A 20,159-nucleotide genomic window follows, 5' to 3' on the forward strand; every position below is an offset into this window, starting at 1 on the left:
TGATTTCTCTATTTTGAAGTATCCAGTGTATGACACTGTTGTGTGAGTTTGGGGGACACTGCAGGCCACAGAAATAGGTTTTATTTGAGTATACTGGCTACATAAGCCTACAGTGAGGCAAGGGCCTTGACAAGAGAAACATACATACATGTGCAGCAGGATTGCTCTGCAGAGCAGCTGAACTGTAGCTACCGGTAGAAAAGAATTGGGAGCAACACATCAGATGAGCCTGAGTGGGTCAGTCAGGTCATGGGATACAGTAGATCTGAGGTATCCTGTGATCGAATGAGGGTCTGAGGGGGATTTCATCTTACTATACTACAGGCAGGACACAAGTCAGAATTTTGTTTACATGTGTGAGAATTCCCTTCACTGCCCATTGGAGCCTAGACATACCAGTATCTAACCTCCAGGGCCTCTGAAGCCCTGTAACTTGAAACCCAGCTCCCTGGCCCCCTGCTCACACACCCTCATTGTGCCCTCACTGCCCTGCTGGCTAGGCTGGGCAGTCTCAAGGTCAGTAGGGCAGGCAAGTAAGAAATGAGATGTCCCCAGAACTCATCAACCCGTATACAGAACACTCTCCGTGGGCTCTCCTGCCTTGTTTCTCCATCCTCATTGATGGCAAGTTTCAGCCTTTCCTCCCTGTAGCCATCAGCTACGTGTAAGCCTAGCTGCATGTAGTTACTGAGTTATGTCCCAATGGAAAGATACATATGGATACAGGGCAAACCCCTGTCACAGAGCCACCTTGCTCTGCCCTGGGTTGTGCTCCAGTGTGCAGAGGGTTGCATCCCAGGCAGGAAGTAGTAAACTAGGGGTGTCTAAAACATGCAGGCTTATCAGCATGCTTTTTTATAGTAGTAAGAAACAAAATGAATCATTGCTTTGCTACCCAGACAACCACTTTGCTCTCCCCAGCTTTCCTTACACAGTGGTATTGGTAACTACAGAATCACACAGATTCAGAGACCCCCTTACGACCAGGAGTGTTTGGCCTTCCTTGACACCTGGGGGACCCCTGAAAATGGTTCACCATTGCTACGTGTATTTCTTAGATTTTGTTGGCAATGGTGTTGTTGATAGGTAAAAACTTAGTATGATGTACAAAGATAGTGGGTGGCAGATGGATATGTTTGTGACTGAGATGGATATGTTTGTGATTTCTTGGAGCAATTTGGAACTACAAAATGGGGACAGTTTGTAAAACGGCTAAAGTTGTTGCCTACAGGGTAGCCTAGCCCAACCTCCCCTACTCCCCATGCTTCCCTGGTATCTGAAGACCCCATGGCCTCCCCTTTCCCTACTCCCTGCCTAACCCTCTTCTACAGCCCAGGCTGCCTCCCTGAGCCTTCAGCAAGTCTTGTTTCTAGTTTCTGATGGCTAAATCCTGGAAGTCTTAGATTTATGGTTATCTACTAATAATTGGTATTTTCACCAAGGTGTACATATTTTTATAAAAATATTTAAAATTTCAGAGTACCTCATTTAAACCAATCAAGTACCTGTAGTATTTGTCTACTAGAAAGTGATGGGTGGGGCATAGGTAGGGTCTCCGGTCAGAGCTCAAGGTCTGCTGTATGGAGCCTGCCTTCCCTTTTTTCTGGATTTAGAAGTCATGCTATGCTAGCTATCCTGTGGTCACTCTGAGCCCCTGGCCTCCCATAGCAACGTCTGTATTGGTAAGCGCAATATTCTACCACCTTGACACTAGGGAAGCAGGGCAGTCAGTAATTGTGGGTGCATCGGTCCTGCTCTAAGTTGTCCTTACCCTTGTTCCATGGGTGAGGATGGTTATGTGCCTGTTGCCTCACCAGCAGTCGTTTACCCTTCCTGTGGGTGTTGAAGAACTTTGGATACATCTTGGCCATACTCACCCATTCTCTCTTTACCTGTAGGTATGACCTGGATGCTTGTGACATTCAAGAGAAGTACCCAGATCTGTTCCAGGTGAACCTGGAAGTGGAGGTGGAGCCTAGAGACAGGCCCAGCCGAGACGTTCCACCTTGGGAGAATACCAGCCTAAGGGGGTTAAACCCCAAGATCCTCTTTTCCAACAGGGAAGAGCAACAGGACATTCTGTCTAAGTTTGGTAAGATGTGCTCTGGCTCTCAGTGTACTTGCTTGGAACTTAGTTCTAGCTCCTTTCACTTCTGGGTAAGATTTATAGGAACAGAGCTCTGCCTAAGGCTGGGCAATACTTCTGCCCTGGGTTTTGGGCATTCTACCTGCTCTGTGCTTATTAGTAGAAACTCGCTGGTAGGTAATGATACAGCTCTGGAACCAGAGCAGGGAAAGACATGGCATTATGATCCTGAGGCCCTTTCATGGGTTAGTAAGCCCCATGAAACTCTGGGCCTCCTGACGTGGGCACAGCAGGGAAGTCTATTTTCTTTGCTGTGCCAAAGCATCTGCTAGAGCATTGGTTCTCAACCTATGAGTCACAACCCCTTTGGCAAACCGGTCTCCAAAAATATTTGTATTAAGATTCATGGCAGTAGCAAAATTACAGTTATAACATAGTAACAAAAATTTTATGTTGTGTGCTCATCATATCATGTGGAACTATATTTAAGGGTTGCAGCATTAAGAGGGTTGAGAACCACTGCTCTGGTATAAGGTCCTGTTGCTCTCTGGGTGCATGAACCCTTGACCTACTTTTGGGGTTAACATGAATCTGTGACTTGGGGAAGGATTTCCTCCAAAGTTCAGTTTGTACCATAAGTTGACTTAGGTCATATACTCTGGACGTGACAATTTAAATCCCACATTGAAGGTTGTACAATTTACATGTATTCTTAAAAGGAATATATGTTTGCATGTATGTATATGTGTGTGATAGGCTGTATGAGTGTGCTGTGTGTGTTCATGGGTGGGGCACAGCACTGAATAGAAGGATATAGGAATCTAGTTGTAGCCAGATCTTGTTGTTCTCAAGGAACTGGTGCCAGGTGCCCCTGTGGCCTACCATATCCAGTTGCTCTGACTGTGCCTTGCCCTGTGTTATGCCTGGCACTGGTGGCCTGATGCAGCCTTTTCCTGACAGGGAAACCAGAGCTACCCCGGCAGCCGGGCTCCACAGCTCAGTATGATGCTGAGGCAGGGTCTCCAGAGGCTGAGATCACAGAGTCGGACTCACCACAGAGCAGCAGCACGGACACCAACCACTTTCTTCACACACTGGATTGGCAGGGTAAGCATAGGGCACAGCTAATCCTTCATCCTTCAATGGGGTCCAGCCTGTCACAGGACCCTGAACTCTCTTGTCACTACTAATTTTTGGCATTATTAACACACAGTTGCAGCATTCTGCAAGGGCCATGTGCTGAGTTCAGGTACTTAGGGTGACAGGTACTTATGAGGACAAGCAAAGTTGAGGTCTCCTTACAGGGGCCATAGCCCTACATCTTGGCCTGTTTTGGAAGGATTTATGTCTGGGGATCAAAACCAGGGCCTTGTGCATGTCAGATAAATCCTTTATAACTGAGCTACACATTAGCCTTGGCTCACAAACTAAGAAGAGTATATATTCGTTTAACACAGAAATAGATACACACACAACACACACATGAATGTGCGCACTCGCATGTGTGTACACACACATGCACACAAAGCTCAAGGTATCAGTTTTATTTCATTATTGATTTGAAGTCATTTGCTGACCATGTCCCTATATACATAGTTTCGTTAACAGGCCCAGGGTTTCATAAGGTCCACAGTAGAGGGATAAGCTAAACTATGGTGGTTAATCACATCCCCACCTGGGAATTACTTTACTTCTTACTGCCTCTAGTTTCTACTGGGCATCATGGTCTCTTCCTCATGTCTCATAGCCTAATTAATACAACTAAACACCTAGGATTCACCTTAACCACTTGCCTCCCTGACTTATAACCCAGAGTATGCCACTACCACTCAGGGAAGGGCATTTCCCCAGGAAGTGCCATTGTATGTCCCCTACTAGGCTATGTTTTACCAAGTGTTTTGCATAGAGATGGAGAGGCTGGCCTGCAGATGAACCTGTGTGAGCCTGAGCTGCTTTGCTGTTGGATAGAGACAGTATTATGGCTCCATGGTGGTCTCTGAAGCTCAATTCTCAAGAAATAAGCTTTGAAGACTAAGATAGCCACTGGGGTTGGCATGAATGAGTGAGGGTCCTGGTGTTGGCTGAGCTCTGAAGACTAAGGTAGCCCACTGGGGTTGGCTTCTGTTTATGTCAGCTTGTTCTGCTCTTTCACAGCTACTCTAGCATGTGGGTCACTAAACCATTGGTTTTCTTTCCACAGAGGAAAAAGACCCAGAGACTGGTGTAGACAATACCTCTCCTAAGGAGAGTCAGTCTAACCTGATTGCAGATGGAGATGGAAGTGAAGTATCAGATGAAGAAGAGGCTTCATGCCCTAGTGAAGAGAGAAAGCCTGGGGCTGGAGAAGATACACCAAGGCTGGCAGCTGGGACCAGACAGCAAGACTTAATATTTGATGTGGGCATGCTGGCTGCCCCACAGGAGCCTGTACAGCCTGAAGAAGGTGTCGATCTCCTGGGGCTGCACTCTGAAGGGGACTTAAGGCCTGCTGCTCCCTTGCAGGCTAGCGGGGTCCAGTCTAGCAACACTGACCTGTTGAGCTCCCTTCTTGAACCATCTGATGCTTCTCAAGTGGGACCTCCTGGTGACCTGCTTGGTGGTGAGACTCCTCTGCTGTTAGCAAGCCCAGTTTCTCTTCTTGGGGTGCAGAGCAACCTGCAAGGAAAAGTCCCTGACACTGGTATGCATTTCAGTTATGCAGAAAATTGGTTTCATAGTAATGAACAAGGCTTAACTGTTCCTGCCATGTAGAAAAAGGATCATCCTGTTATATTGACATCTGGTGGGAAACACCTTCTATAGAAACTGCATGTGTGGCTGCATTAGTTCCTACTGGTCTCAGCTCACAAACCAGGACTGCCAGATCTGGCTTCAGGTGATGCTGTATCCATGGGATAGTCCTAAGATGTAGGACATTAGAAGGGCCATGTATCCCTGGGTGGGCTGCTGGGTGGTATGAGTTCATATTGCTGAGGAAAGGGAGGGCTGAGAGCAAGGCAGCAAGGTTCCCAGGGTGCAGGCTAAGGTATGCTTGTCCCTGCCCTGCCTATGTCTCCTAGTGGACCCATTTGACCAGTTCCTGCTGCCATCCAGCTCGGACACCCAGCCCTGCTCCAAGCCTGATCTCTTTGGAGAGTTTCTCAACTCTGACTCTGTAGCTTCCTCAACTGCCTTCCCATCGACCCACAGCGCCCCACCCCCATCCTGCAGCACTGCCTTCCTGCACCTGGGTAAGTATGGCCATGATGAATATTACATAGAAGCCACGAGTTTATGTCTGAACAGGCCTAGGAGCACCTACTTCCTGAGGCCTGGGGATAGGACTTGGAGATGGAGCAGTGGGCATAAGGGCCTTCTTTCTGTCTGCTCAGCTCTGATATAGCCTAACTTATACCTCTTATACCTAACTTTTCCTCTTCGCAAAGTCTAGGGCTTCCCAAAGCCTAGCAGAACATGATAGCATCTTTTTCTCTGCTGCTTATAGGCCCTGCTAGTGGGCATTTCTGTGACGCTTGGACTGTAGCAGAGACTAGTACTTACTTCTGCCAGAGCTTCTAGGAGGGGAAGGACCAGGAGGTGGGAATGACCGGTTAAGGGACCAAAAAAGTCCAGGTTTATGATGAGGCAACAGGATGGCTAAAGACTGATGTGTGCATGTGGGAGCAGCAGACATGACCCATTTAGGCAGAAATTGCTATATCTTGGAGAGAAAGCTTGGTTCTGCTTCCTAGAAGAGAGCAGATGGTCTGGGGTATACTCTGGAGACAGCTGACTGCTCCAAATGGCTTGTGGGTAGAAGGTATGACATACGGCTCCGCCGTGCTGAAGTGGGTGCATGACCAGCAGAGGACACAGGGACTAACTAGCTCTAGACTCCAGGGAGTTCCTAAAAATTCCTATGAGTCCTTTACCCATCGTGGTAGGTTAGAGAAAGGCAGAAAGGCAGCATACAAATGTCCCTGCTACCCTGTGAAGATGTTGCCTGCTGACCTCTGTTGCCCAACTTTATGGCTATCTGCTACATCTTCAGGACCATCAGGAAAAAGGCCAGATGATAATGGCTGAGGCCTGCTAGTTCTGCCCGCCAATCCTGTGAGTTCAGAGTATCAGCCACCAGGTGTCTGTCTGAGCAAAGCACTGCCTCGACTGCCTAGCCACATTGGTCCCTTGGATGTAAGCTGGGCAGCAGGTTGCCTCCTGCTTCTGCCTGGGATAAGAAGGTTCCCTCAGCATTATGTGGCGTATATACTCAACCCAACCCCTGATGTTCTCTGGCTTCTTCCAGGAGATCTGCCAGCAGAGCCCAACAAGGTGATTGCTTCATCCAGCCACCCAGATCTGCTAGGAGGATGGGATACGTGGGCTGAGACTGCTCTACCTGGGCCGGCCTCCATGCCAGTACCAGAAGGTATGACCTCCATCCCCACTGTTCGCTGGTCTCTCGAGACGCAAGTCTCCCCATCCCTTTTGAGAAGAGGACAAGGCAGGGCTCGTTTACAGGTTAGGGTTAGGGTGAGGGTATGTCCTAGTCAGCCTTATGTGCGTGTGAACCACAGAGTTCTCTGCTGCCTGTTCCGTGGGAGTGCCCACACTCTGTAAGAGGTTTACCCTTGTGGAGTGGCAACAGTGTCTCCTCCTCCCTTTGTTGAGTGGCAACAGTGTCTCCTCCCTTTGTTGAGTGGCAACAGTGTCTCCTCCTGCTATTCTTCCATGCTGTTCCTTTCCATGAAGGCAAAGTTTGGACATAATTCCTTGCCTGTGTGTGATCAATTGCCCTGTTTGTTTATGTACGTGATTTTCTATATTTTCTGTGTTCTCTGAGGGTACCTCAGAAAAGCTTCCATGTGTGTGCTGTGGCTTCTAGGATGTGCCCTATTGGTGATGTGAATTACAAGGAGTTCTTGACATTTGTGCACATCCATCTGACCACTCTGTGCATACTCTGTGTACCTATAGTTTTATCTTGCTAGCACATTTTTGATCCAAATTCTGGCACAAACCTGTTTGCAAAGTCTAACATACATCCCCTTCTACTATTTTATCAGTTTATTTGCTCAGAAACAAGAATTCTTGTCTTTGGTTTCTCGTCAGAGTTGGATTTAAAAACATTTTACAATTTAGTAAGTATTTTTTAAAAGTTGTTCATTTATTTTAGTGTGTGCATGAGTTGTGCATTTGTAGAAGTTAGAGGGTGACTATTATTTTCTATACTTTTGATTGTGAGGTTTTTCTTTGATTGTTTTCTTCAGGGTTATTTCGTATTCTTTATTAAGCCCTTTTCATGTTGAGAATTCGTTCTTGTTTGTTTATTCCATTCTGATTGCAGTTTCTCCTCCCTCTTCTCCATTTCTCTTCAGAAAAGGGCAGGTATCACATGGATGTCAACCACTCATAGCATCTCAAGTTGCATTAAAACTAGGCACCTCTTCTCCTACTAAGGCTGAAGGAGGCACCCAGCAGGAGGAAAGGGTCACAAATGCAGGCATCAGTCAGAGACAGCCCCCGCTCCCACTGTTAGGAGTCCCACAAGAAGACCAAGCTACACAACTGTAACATATGTGCAGAGGGCCTAGGGCAGTCCCATGGAGGCTCCCTGGTGGCGGTTCAGTCTCTGAGCTCCTTGCAGGTTAGTTGATTCTGTGAGTTTTCTTGGGGTGTCCATGACCCCTGTGGCCCCTACACTCCTTCCTCCTCTTCTTCCACAGGATTTCCCAAGCTAATGTTTAGCTGTGGGTCTCTGCATCTGTTTCTGTCAGTTGCTGGGTAAAGCCTCTCTGGCGACAGTTGGGCTAGGCACCAGTCTAGTATAGCAGAATATCATTAGGAATCATTTCATTGACTTTTTTTTTTAATGTCAATCATGTTTGGTTCTATCCTAGGCCTCTGGGGCCTGACTCTCTAGGCAGTGTCAAGGGTTGGGTACCTCTCGTGGTATGAGTCTCAGGCTGGATCAATCATTGGTTGGCCACTCCTACAATTTTTGCATCACCTTACCCCAGCACATCTTGTAGTCAGGACAAATTGTAGGTCGAAGGTTTATGGCTGGGTTGGTATCTTAGTTCCTCCACTAGAAGACTTGACTGGATACAGAAGAGGGTCAGTTCAGGCTCTGTATCCCCCATTGCTAGGAGTCTTAGCTAGAGTCATCCTCATAGATTGCTGGGAGTTTCCATTTCACTAGATTTCTAGCTTATCCCAGAGATTTGCCCACCCCCCAATTCACTCCTGCCCCCACCTCCACCCATTCCAGTTGTCTCTCCCAGTACTCCATCCTTCCCCAACCTCTCTTGTTTCTATCCACACACCCCCATCCAGATGATACCCACCAACACCACCCCCTTCCCCCCCCAAAAAAACCCTATTCTCCCACGATATCTAATTCTGTTTCCCCTTCACAGTGAGATTCATATGTCCCCCTTTGAGCCATCCTTGTTACTAAGCTTCTCTGGGCTGTAGTATGATTATCTTTTACTTTTTGGCTAATATCCACTTATAAATGAGTGAATACCATGTTTGTCTTTCTGCGTCTGACTTACCTCACTCAGGATGATCTTTTCTAGTTCCATCCATTCGCTGGAAAATTCCATGATGTCATTGTTTTTAACAGCTGACTAATACTGTGCGTTGTGTGGGTGTACCACATTTTCTTTATCATTCTTCTGTTGAGAGGCATCTAGGTTGTTTTCAGGTTCTGACTGTTAGAAATAAAGCAGCTGTGAACATAGATGAGCAAGTGTCCTTGTGGGATGTGCGAGCATCCTTTAGTGCCCAGAAGTTAGGCTTGGGTTAGCTGGATCTTGAGGTAGACTTATTCCTAGTTTTCTGAAAAAATGCCAAATTGACTTCCAAAGTAGCTGTATAAGTTTGCACTTTCACCAGCAACGAGGAAGTGTTCTTTCTCCACATTCTAGCCAGCATGAGTTTGTTAGATTTATTTACTTATTATATGTAAATACACTGTAGCTGTCTTCAGACACACCAGAAGAGGGCATCAGATCCCATTACAGGTGGTTGTGAACCACCGTGTGGTTGCTGGGAATTGAACTCAGGACCTCTGGAAAAGCAGTCAGTGCTCTTAACCACTGAGCCATCTCTCCAGCTCCTATACGTATGTCTTACTCAGTTTGTTTTTTGTAGTTGTTGTTGTTTTGTTGTTGTTGTTGTTTGTTTTTTATCTTAGCCCTTCTGACAGGTCTAAGATGAAGTCTCAGCATTGTTTCGATTTGTATTTCCCTGATGGCTAAGGATGTTGAACATTTAAGTGCTGCTTGGCCATTTGGAATTCCTTTGTTGAGAATTCTGTTTAGATCTGTACCCCAATTCTTATGGATGTCTATTTAGTTTCGTGAGTTCTTTATATATTTTCGAAATTAGCTCTCTGACACAGGTAGGGTTGGTGAATAACTTTTCCCATCCTGTAGGCTGTGCATTTGTTCTATTGTCAGTGTCTTTTGCCTTACAGAAGGTTTTCAGTTTCATGGGTCCCATTTATTGATTGTTCACCTCAGTGCCTGTGTTATCGGTGTTCTGTGTACGAAGTTGTCTCCTGTGCCAATGAGTTCCAGGCTGTTCCCCACTTGTATCAGATTGAGTATATCTGGTTTTATGTTGAGGTCTTGGATCCACTTGGACTTGAGTTTTGTCACCAGGGAGATAGATTAATGTGCTGACATCCATCCAGTTAGACCAGCACCATTTGTTGAAGATGCTTTCTTTTTTCCATTGTATAATTTTGGCTTTTTTGTCAAAAAATCAAATGTTGATAGGTGTGTGGAATTATTTCTGAGTCTTCAATTAGATTTCACTGGTCAGCTTGTCTTTTGTTATGCCAGTGTCATGTGGTTTTCATTACTGTTGCTCTCTAGTACAACTTGAAATCAGGGGCGGTGATGCCTCCAGAAGTTCTTTATCACACAAGATTGTTTTAGCTACACTGAGACTTTTGTTTTTCTATATGAAGTTGAGTGTTGTTTTTTCAAGGTCTGTAAAGAACTGTGTTGGGATATTGATGGGAATTTATGTTGAATCTGTAGATTGCTTTTGATAAGATGACTATTTTCACTATGTTAACTCTACTAATCCATGAGCATGGGAGATCTTTCCATCTGCTATAATCTTCTCCAATTTCTTTATTCAAACACTTGTCATACAGGTCTTTCACTTGCTTGATTAGAGTTACACCAAAATAATTTATATTATTTGTGGCTATTTGAAGGGTGTTGGGCTGGAGAGATGACTCAGTGGTTAAGAGCTCGACTGCTCTTCCAGAGGTCCTGAGTTCAATTCCCAGCAACCACATGGTGGCTCACAACCATCTGTAATGGGATCTGATGCCCTCTTCTGGTGTGTCTGAGACAGCTACAGCGTACTTATACATAATAAATAGAATAAATCTTTAAAAAAGAAGAAGGGTATTATTTCCGTTTTCTTTCTGAAAACACTTATTGTTTATATATAAGGCTACTGATTTTTTTTAATTAATTTTATATCCAGTCACTTCACTGAAGGAGTTTATCAGCTATAGAAGTTCCCTGGTAGGATTTTTGGGGTCACTTATGTATACTATCATCATCAAATAGCAATATGTTGACTTCTTACTTTCCAGTTATATCCCCTTGATCTCCTTTAGCTGTCTTTTTGTTCTAGGTAGGACTTCAAGTACTGCTATATTGAATAGGTATGGAGAGAATAGACAGCCTTGTCTTGTCCCTCATTTTAGTAAAATTGCTTCAAGTTTTTCTCCATTTAGTTTGATATTGGCGACTGTTTGTTGTATTTTGCCTTTATTGTGTTTATGAGTGTCCCTTTTATCCCTCATCTCTCCAAAACTTATCATGAAGGGTGTTGAATTTTATCAAAGGCTTTTACATCAATGTTCCTGGGGGAAATTGATCTATAATCTATTTCTTTGTTGAGTCTCTGTGTAATTTGGATATCAAGGTGACTGTGGTATCATAAAATGAATTTGGCAGTGTTCTTTCTGTTTCTGTTTTGTGGAATAGATTGAGGAATGTTGGTATTAGCTCTTCTTTGAAAGTCCGATAGATTTCTACACAAAAACTATCTGGTCCTGGACTCTTTTTGGTTAGGAGACTTTTAATGGCTGCTTCTTTGGGTCTATTTAAAATCTTTATCTGATCTTGATTTAACTTTGGTAAGTGGTATCTATTGTGACAATCGTTCATTTCTTTTAAATTTACCAATTTTGTGGGGTATAAGTTTTTGAAGTATGACCTAATAATCTTTTGGATTTCCTTTGTATCTGTTATTACCTCTCTTTTTTCATTTCTGATTTTGCTGATTTGGATATTGTCTATTTGTCTTTTACTTTGTTTGGATAAGAGTTTGTCTATATTGTTGATTTTCTCAAAGAAGCCAACTGCTTCATTGATTCTTTGTATATTCTCTTTGTTTCTATTTTGTTGATTTCAGCCTTGAGTTTGGTTATTTCCTGCTGTCTACTCCTCTTGAGTGTGTTTGCTTCTTTTTGTTGCAGAGCTTTCACGTAAGAACGCTCTAATTTTTTTATGGAGGCACTTAGTGCTGAGAACGTCCCTCTTAGCACCACTTTCATTGTGTCCCATAAGTTTGGGTATGCTGTGCGTTCATTTTCATTGAATTCTAGGAAGTCTTTACTTTCTTTGTTTCTTCCTTGACTCAGTGGTCTTCATTAGACAGTTGTTCAGTTTCCATGAACTTGTGAGGTTTCTGTTGCTTTTGTTGTTGGCGTCCAGCTATAAACCATGGCGGTCTGGTAAGATGCAGGGGGTCATTTCCGTTTTCTTGAGTCTGTTGAGATTTGCTTTGTGATGGAGTGAGTATATGGTCAGTTTTGGAGAAGGTTCTATGAGGTGCCGAGAAGAAGGTGTGTTTGGGTGAGATGTTCTGTAGATACCTGTTATATCCATTTAAGCCATAGCATCTGTTCCATTATTTTTCTGTTTAGTTTCTGTCCATTGATGAGAGTGAGATATTGAAGTCTCCCACTTCTAATGTGTGAGATTTGCTGAGTTTAGTAATGTTTCCTTTACAAATGTGGGTGCCCTTGTGTTTGGAGCATAGATGTTCAGAACTGAGACATCTTCGATTTTTCCTTTGTTGAGTATGAAGTGTCCTTTCCTTTCTCTCTTTTTTTTTTTTTTTGTTCATGACAAATTTTACTGTGCAGCAGTAAGTACAACCTAAGCAGTATGCAAAGAAATAAAAGATTCAAACATGGTAGCACAGATCTGTAATCACAACACGTGGAAAGTTGAGGTGGAAAGATCAGGAGTTCACGATCACACTTGGTTACATAAAGATTTTGAGTCTGGCATGTGCTATATGAAAGTCTGTTTTAAAAATAAAGAGAAAGAAAGGAAGACAGACAGAAAAAAAAGGAAAGAATGAAGGAAGGAAGAAAAGAAGGAAAGAAGAAAGAAAGAAAGAAAGAAAGAAAGAAAGAAAGAAAGAAAGAAAGAGAAAGGAAGGAAGAGGGAGAGAGAGAAAAAGAAAGAAAGAAAGAAAGAAAGAAAGAAAGAAAGAAAGAAAGAAAGAAAGAAAGAAAGAAAGAAAAAGAAAGAAAGAAAAGACTCATAGTCCCCAAACTGCAAAGGTTACTTTTGGATTCCAGGCTATTACTGTTGTTTGACTTTACATAGCTTTCCTCTTTTACCATCTACCAATTTTCTTGTCAGTGGAGGTGAGACTAATAGTAAAGATAGTAAAGTTGATATAGTTAGAATTAAATATATTTTGTCACCGGGGACAGTATTTGACACATAATACGTACTCAAAACTTTAGTTATTTCTCTTGGTTTCCATATTTGGGCCAGGAAAAAACATACAACATCCTTGACTTTTATGACCAAAATTTGGTTCAATATAAGCTATCTGTTCTTGTTCAAGTTGACATTTTGCTTGTCATACATAAAACAATAAATATCAGCTCCGTATAAACTTCAAGATTAGAACAAGCATTGGCTGACTTAGTAGCTGCTGTAGAACTTACCAGGTGTAGAGACGGGTGCATGTGCTGGAGATGGAGAGAAAATGAGTGCTTCCCCTCTTGCCTTCCCTCCCTTATGTTTCTTTCCTTTTTTTTTTTTTTTTTTTTTTAACGTGAGTTTTTTTTTTTTTTTTTTTTTTTTTTTTTTTATTAACTTGAGTATTTCTTATATACATTTCGAATGTTATTCCCTTTCCCGGTTTCCGGGCAAACATCCCCTCCCCCCTCCCCTTCCTTATGGGTGTTCCCCTCCCAACCCTCCCCCCATTGCCGCCCTCCCCCCATAGTCTAGTTCACTGGGGGTTCAGTCTTAGCAGGACCCAGGGCTTCCCCTTCCACTGGTGCTCTTACTAGGATATTCATTGCTACATGTGGGGTCAGAGTCCAGGGTCAGTCCATGTATAGTCTTTAGGTAGTGGCTTAGTCCCTGGAAGCTCTGGTTGCTTGGCATTGTTGTACTTTTGGGGTCTCGAGCCCCTTCAAGCTCTTCCAGTTCTTTCTCTGATTCCTTCAACAGGGGACCTATTCTCAGTTCAGTGGTTTGCTGCTGGCATTCGCCTCTGTATTTGCTGTATTCTGGCTGTGTCTCTCAGGAGAGATCTACATCCGGCTCCTGTCAGTCTGCACTTCTTTGCTTCATCCATCTTGTCTAATTGGGTGGCTGTATATGTATGGGCCACATGTGGGGCAGGCTCTGAATGGGTGTTCCTTCAGTCTCTGTTTTAATCTTTGCCTCTCCCTTCCCTGCCAAGGGTATTCTTTTTCCTCATTTAAAGAAGGAGTGAAGCATTCACATTTTGATCATCCGTCTTGAGTTTCGTTTGTTCTAGGGATCTAGGGTAATTCAAGCATTTGGGCTAATAGCCACTTATCAATGAGTGCATACCATGTATGTCTTTCTGTGATTGGGTTAGCTCACTCAGGATGATATTTTCCAGTTCCAACCATTTGCCTACGAATTTCATAAACTCGTTGTTTTTGATAGCTGAGTAATATTCCATTGTGTAGATGTACCACATTTTCTGTATCCATTCCTCTGTTGAAGGGCATCTGGGTTCTTTCCATTTTCTGGCTATTATAAATAAGGCTGCGATGAACATAGTGGAGCACGTGTCTTTTTTATATGTTGAGGCATCTTTTGGGTATATGCCCAAGAGAGGTATAGCTGGATCCTCAGGCAGTTCAATGTCCAATTTTCTGAGGAACCTCCAGACTGATTTCCAGAATGGTTTTACCAGTCTGCAATCCCACCAACAATGGAGGAGTGTTCCTCTTTCTCCACATCCTCGCCAGCATCTGCTGTCACCTGAGTTTTTGATCTTAGCCATTCTCACTGGTGTGAGGTGAAATCTCAGGGTTGTTTTGATTTGCATTTCCCTTATGACTAAAGATGTTGAACATTTCTTTAGGTGTTTCTCAGCCATTCGGCATTCCTCAGCTGTGAATTCTTTGTTTAGCTCTGAACCCCATTTTTTAATAGGGTTATTTGTTTCACTGCGGTCTAACTTCTTGAGTTCTTTGTATATTTTGGATATAAGGCCTCTATCTGTTGTAGGATTGGTAAAGATCTTTTCCCAATCTGTTGGTTGCCGTTTTGTCCTAACCACAGTGTCCTTTGCCTTACAGAAGCTTTGCAGTTTTATGAGATCCCATTTGTCGATTCTTGATCTTAGAGCATAAGCCATTGGTGTTTTGTTCAGGAAATTTTTTCCAGTGCCTATGTGTTCCAGATGCTTCCCTAGTTTTTCTTCTATTAGTTTGAGTGTGTCTGGTTTGATGTGGAGGTCCTTGATCCACTTGGACTTAAGCTTTGTACAGGGTGATAAGCATGGATCGATCTGCATTCTTCTACATGTTGCCCTCCAGTTGAACCAGCACCATTTGCTGAAAATGCTATCTTTTTTCCATTGGATGGTTTTGGCTCCTTTGTCAAAAATCAAGTGACCATAGGTGTGTGGGTTCATTTCTGGGTCTTCAATTCTATTCCATTGGTCTATCTGTCTGACTCTGTACCAATACCATGCAGTTTTTATCACTATTGCTCTGTAATACTGCTTGAGTTCAGGGATAGTGATTCCCCCTGAAGTCCTTTTATTGTTGAGGATAGCTTTAGCTATCCTGGGTTTTTTGTTATTCCAGATGAATTTGCAAATTGTTCTGTCTAACTCTTTGAAGAATTGGATTGGTATTTTGATGGGGATTGCATTGAATCTGTAGATTGCTTTTGGTAAAATGGCCATTTTTACTATATTAATCCTGCCAATCCATGAGCATGGGAGATCTTTCCATCTTCTGAGGTCTTCAATTTCTTTCCTCAGTGTCTTGAAGTTCTTATTGTACAGATCTTTTACTTGCTTGGTTAAAGTCACACCGAGGTACTTTATATTATTTGGGTCTATTATGAAGGGTGTCGTTTCCCTAATTTCTTTCTCGACTTGTTTCTCTTTTGTATAGAGGAAGGCAACTGATTTATTTGAGTTAATTTTATACCCAGCCACTTTGCTGAAGTTGTTTATCAGCTTTAGTAGTTCTCTGGTGGAACTTTTGGGATCACTTAAATATACTATCATGTCATCTGCAAATAGTGATATTTTGACCTCTTCTTTTCCGATCTGTATCCCCTTGATCTCCTTTTGTTGTCTGATTGCTCTGGCTAGAACTTCAAGAACTATATTGAATAAGTAGGGAGAGAGTGGGCAGCCTTGTCTAGTCCCTGATTTTAGTGGGATTGCTTCAAGTTTCTCTCCATTTAGTTTAATGTTAGCAACTGGTTTGCTGTATATGGCTTTTACTATGTTTAGGTATGGGCCTTGAATTCCTATTCTTTCCAGGACTTTTATCATGAAGGGGTGTTGAATTTTGTCAAGTGCTTTCTCAGCATCTAATGAAATGATCATGTGGTTCTGTTCTTTCAGTTTGTTTATATAATGGATCACGTTGATGGTTTTCCGTATATTAAACCATCCCTGCATTCCTGGGATGAAGCCTACTTGATCATGGTGGATGATTGTTTTGATGTGCTCTTGAATTCGGTTTGCCAGAATTTTATTGAGTATTTTTGCGTCGATATTCATAAGGGAAATTGGTCTGAAGTTCTCTTTCTTTGTTGTGTCTTTGTGTGGTTTAGGTATAAGAGTAATTGTGGCTTCGTAGAAGGAATTCGGTAGGGCTCCATCTGTTTCAATTTTGTGGAATAGTTTGGATAATATTGGTATGAGGTCTTCTATGAAGGTTTGATAGAATTCTGCACTAAACCCGTCTGGACCTGGGCTCTTTTTCATTGGGAGACCTTTAATGACTGCTTCTATTTCCTTAGGAGTTATGGGGTTGTTTAACTGGTTTATCTGTTCCTGATTTAACTTCGATACCTGGTATCTGTCTAGGAAATTGTCCATTTCCTGAAGATTTTCAAATTTTGTTGAATATAGGTTTTTATAGTAAGATCTGATGATTTTTTGAATTTCCTCTGAATCTGTAGTTATGTCTCCCTTTTCATTTCTGATTTTGTTAATTTGGACGCGCTCTCTGTGTCCTCTCGTTAGTCTGGCTAAGGGTTTATCTATCTTGTTGATTTTCTCAAAGAACCAACTTTTGGTTCTGTTGATTCTTTCTATGGTCCTTTTTGTTTCTACTTGGTTGATTTCAGCTCTGAGTTTGATTATTTCCTGCCTTCTACTCCTCCTGGGTGTATTTGCTTCTTTTTGTTCTAGAGCTTTTAGGTGTGCTGTCAAGCTGCTGACATATGCTCTTTCCTGTTTCTTTCTGCAGGCACTCAGCGCTATGAGTTTTCCTCTTAGCACAGCTTTCATTGTGTCCCATAAGTTTGGGTATGTTGTATCTTCATTTTCATTAAATTCTAAAAAGTTTTTAATTTCTTTCTTTATTTCTTCCTTGACCAGGTTATCATTGAGTAGAGCATTGTTCAATTTCCACGTATATGTGGGCATTCGTCCCTTACTGTTATTGAAGACCAGTTTTAGGCCGTGGTGGTCCGATAGCACGCATGGGATTATTTCTATCTTTCTGTACCTGTTGAGGCCCGTTTTTTTGACCAATTATATGGTCAATTTTGGAGAAAGTACCATGAGGAGCTGAGAAGAAGGTATATCCTTTTGCTTTAGGATAGAATGTTCTATAAATATCCGTTAAGTCCATTTGGCTCATGACTTCTCTTAGTCTGTTCGACATCACTGTTTAATTTCTGTTTCCATGATCTGTCCATTGATGAGAGTGGGGTGTTGAAATCTCCCACTATTATTGTGTGAGGTGCAATGTGTGTTTTGAGCTTTAGTAAGGTTTCTTTTACGTATGTAGGTGCCCTTGTATTTGGGGCATAGATATTTAGGATTGAGAGTTCATCTTGGTGGATTTTTCCTTTGATGAATATGAAGTGTCCTTCCTTATCTTTTTTGATGACTTTTAGTTGGAAATTGATTTTATTTGATATTAGAATGGCTACTCCAGCTTGCTTCTTCTGACCATTTGCTTGGAAAGTTGTTTTCCAGCCTTTCACTCTGAGGTAGTGTCTTTCTTTGTCTCTGAGGTGTGTTTCCTGTAGGCAGCAGAATGCAGGGTCCTCGTTGCGTATCCAGTTTGTTAATCTATGTCTTTTTATTGGGGAGTTGAGGCCATTGATATTGAGAGATATTAAGGAATAGTGATTATTGTTTCCCTTTATATTCATATTTGGATGTGAGGTTATGTTTGTGTGCTTTCATTCTCTTTGTTTTGTTGCCAAGACGATTAGTTTCTTGCTTCTTCTAGGGTATAGCTTGCCTCCTTATGTTGGGCTTTACCATTTATTATCCTTTGTAGTGCTGGATTTGTAGAAAGATATTGTGTAAATTTGGTTTTGTCATGGAATATCTTGGTTTCTCCATCAATGTTAATTGAGAGTTTTGCTGGATACAGTAACCTGGGCTGGCATTTGTGTTCTCTTAGGGTCTGTATGACATCAGTCCAGGATCTTCTGGCCTTCATAGTTTCTGGCGAGAAGTCTGGTGTGATTCTGATAGGTCTCCCTTTATATGTTACTTGACCTTTTTCCCTTACTGCTTTTAATATTCTTTCTTTATTTTGTGCGTTTGGTGTTTTGACAATTATGTGACGGGAGGTGTTTCTTTTCTGGTCCAATCTATTTGGAGTTCTGTAGGCTTCTTGTATGTCTATGGGTATCTCTTTTTTTAGGTTAGGGAAGTTTTCTTCTATGATTTTGTTGAAGATATTTACTGGTCCTTTGAGCTGGGAGTCTTCACTCTCTTCTATACCTATTATCCTTAGGTTTGATCTTCTCATTGCGTCCTGGATTTCCTGTATGTTTTGGACCAGTAGCTCTTTCCGCTTTACATTATCTTTGACAGTTGAGTCAATGATTTCTATGGAATCTTCTGCTCCTGAGATTCTCTCTTCCATCTCTTGTATTCTGTTGGTGAAGCTTGTATCTACAGCTCCTTGTCTCTTCTTTTGGTTTTCTATATCCAGGGTTGTTTCCATGTGTTCCTTCTTGATTGCTTCTATTTCCATTTTTAATTCCTTCAACTGTTTGATTGTGTTTTCCTGGAATTCTTTCAGGGATTTTTGTGTCTCCTCTCTATGGGCTTCTACTTGTTTATTTATGTTTTCCTGGAATTCTTTCAGGGATTTTTGCGATTCCTCTCTGTAGGCTTCTACTTGTTCTCTAAGGGAGTTCTTCATGTCTTTCTTGAAGTCCTCCAGCATCATGATCAAAAATGATTTTGGAACTAGATCTTGCTTTTCTGGTGTGCTTGGATATTCCATGTTTGTTTTGATGGGAGAATTGGGCTCCGATGGTGCCATGTAGTCTTGGTTTCTGTTGCTTGGGTTCCTGCGCTTGCCTCTCGCCATCAGATTATCTCTAGTGTTACTTTGTTCTGCTATTTCTGACAGTGGCTAGACTGTCCTATAAGCCTGTGTGTCAGGAGTGCTGTAGACCTGTTTTCCTCTCTTTCAGTCAGTTATGGGGACAGAGTGTTCTGCTTTCGGGCGTGTAGTTTTTCCTCTCTACAGGTCTTCAGCTGTTCCTGTGGGCCTGTGTCTTGAGTTCACCAGGCAGCTTTCTTGCAGCAGAAAATTTGGTCTTACCTGTGGTCCCGAGGCTCAGGTTCGCTCGTGGGGTGCTGCCCACGGGCTCTCTGCAGCGGCAGCAACCAGGAATACCTGTGCCGCCCCTTCCGGGAGCTTCAGTGCACCAGGGTTCCAGATGGTCTTTGGCTTTTTCCTCTGGCGTCCGAGATGTGTGTGCAGGGAGCAGTCTCTTCTGGTTTCCCAGGCTTGTCTGCCTCTCTGAAGGTTTAGCTCTCCCTCCCACGGGATTTGGGTGCAGAGAACTGTTTATCCGGTCTGTTTCTTTCAGGTTCCGGCGGTGTCTCAGGCAGGGGTCCTGCCGCTCCTGGGCCCTCCCCCACGGGGGCCCAGAGGCCTTATACAGTTTCCTCTTGGGCCAGGGATGTGGGCAGGGGTGAGCAGTGTTGGTGGTCTCTTCCGCTCTGCAGCCTCAGGAGTGCCCACCTGACCAGGCGGTTGGGTCTCTCTCTCACCGGGTCTGGGAGCAGAGAGCTGCTGCGGGCCGGGATCCGCGGGTGTGGGACTTCCGGTAAACACAGAACGTGCCCGGTCCTAGAGAAATTCTGCTTCCGTGTGTCCCAAGCTCACCAGGCAGCTTTCTTGCAGCAGAAAATTTGGTCTTACCTGTGGTCCCGAGGCTCAGGTTTGCTCATGGGGTGCTGCCCAGGGGCTCTCTGCAGCGGCAGCAACCAGGAAGACCTGTGCCGCCCCTTCCGGGAGCTTCAGTGCACCAGGGTTCCAGATGGTCTTTGGCTTTTTCCTCTGGCGTCCGAGATGTGTGTGCAGGGAGCAGTCTCTTCTGGTTTCCCAGGCTTGTCTGCCTCTCTGAAGGTTTAGCTCTCCCTCCCACGGGATTTGGGTGCAGAGAACTGTGAGTATTTCTTATATACATTTCGAGTGTTATTCCCTTTCCCGGTTTCCGGGCAAACACCCCCCTCCCCCCTCCCCTTTCCTCATGGGTGTTCCCCTCCCAACCCTTCCCCCATTGCCGCCCTCCCCCCA

General features: G+C 43.4%; 1 protein-coding gene across 9 annotated transcripts in view; it reads left to right on the forward strand.

Annotated features, from left to right (window-relative positions):
* Gak (cyclin G associated kinase) overlaps positions 1 to 20,159 on the forward strand; it is a 73,522-nt gene that overhangs the window by 42,325 nt on the left and 11,038 nt on the right. For 3 of the 9 annotated variants that reach the window (XR_015636827.1, XR_015636825.1, XM_087584406.1), the window contains exons 19-23: positions 1,899 to 2,092; positions 3,047 to 3,193; positions 4,287 to 4,685; positions 5,146 to 5,316; positions 6,372 to 6,494. Coding sequence is in view for 4 of the 9 variants with exons in the window: in XM_087584406.1 (XP_087440532.1) it covers positions 1,899 to 2,092; positions 3,047 to 3,193; positions 4,287 to 4,685; positions 5,146 to 5,316; positions 6,372 to 6,494 (1,034 nt within the window). In the remaining 5 variants the exon portion in view is untranslated. 9 annotated transcript variants of the gene reach the window in all.

Source organism: Rattus norvegicus, chromosome 14, assembly GCF_021556685.1.
Source record: "Rattus norvegicus strain SHRSP/BbbUtx chromosome 14, alternate assembly SHRSP_T2T, whole genome shotgun sequence".
NCBI classification, from domain to species: Eukaryota; Metazoa; Chordata; class Mammalia; order Rodentia; family Muridae; genus Rattus; species Rattus norvegicus.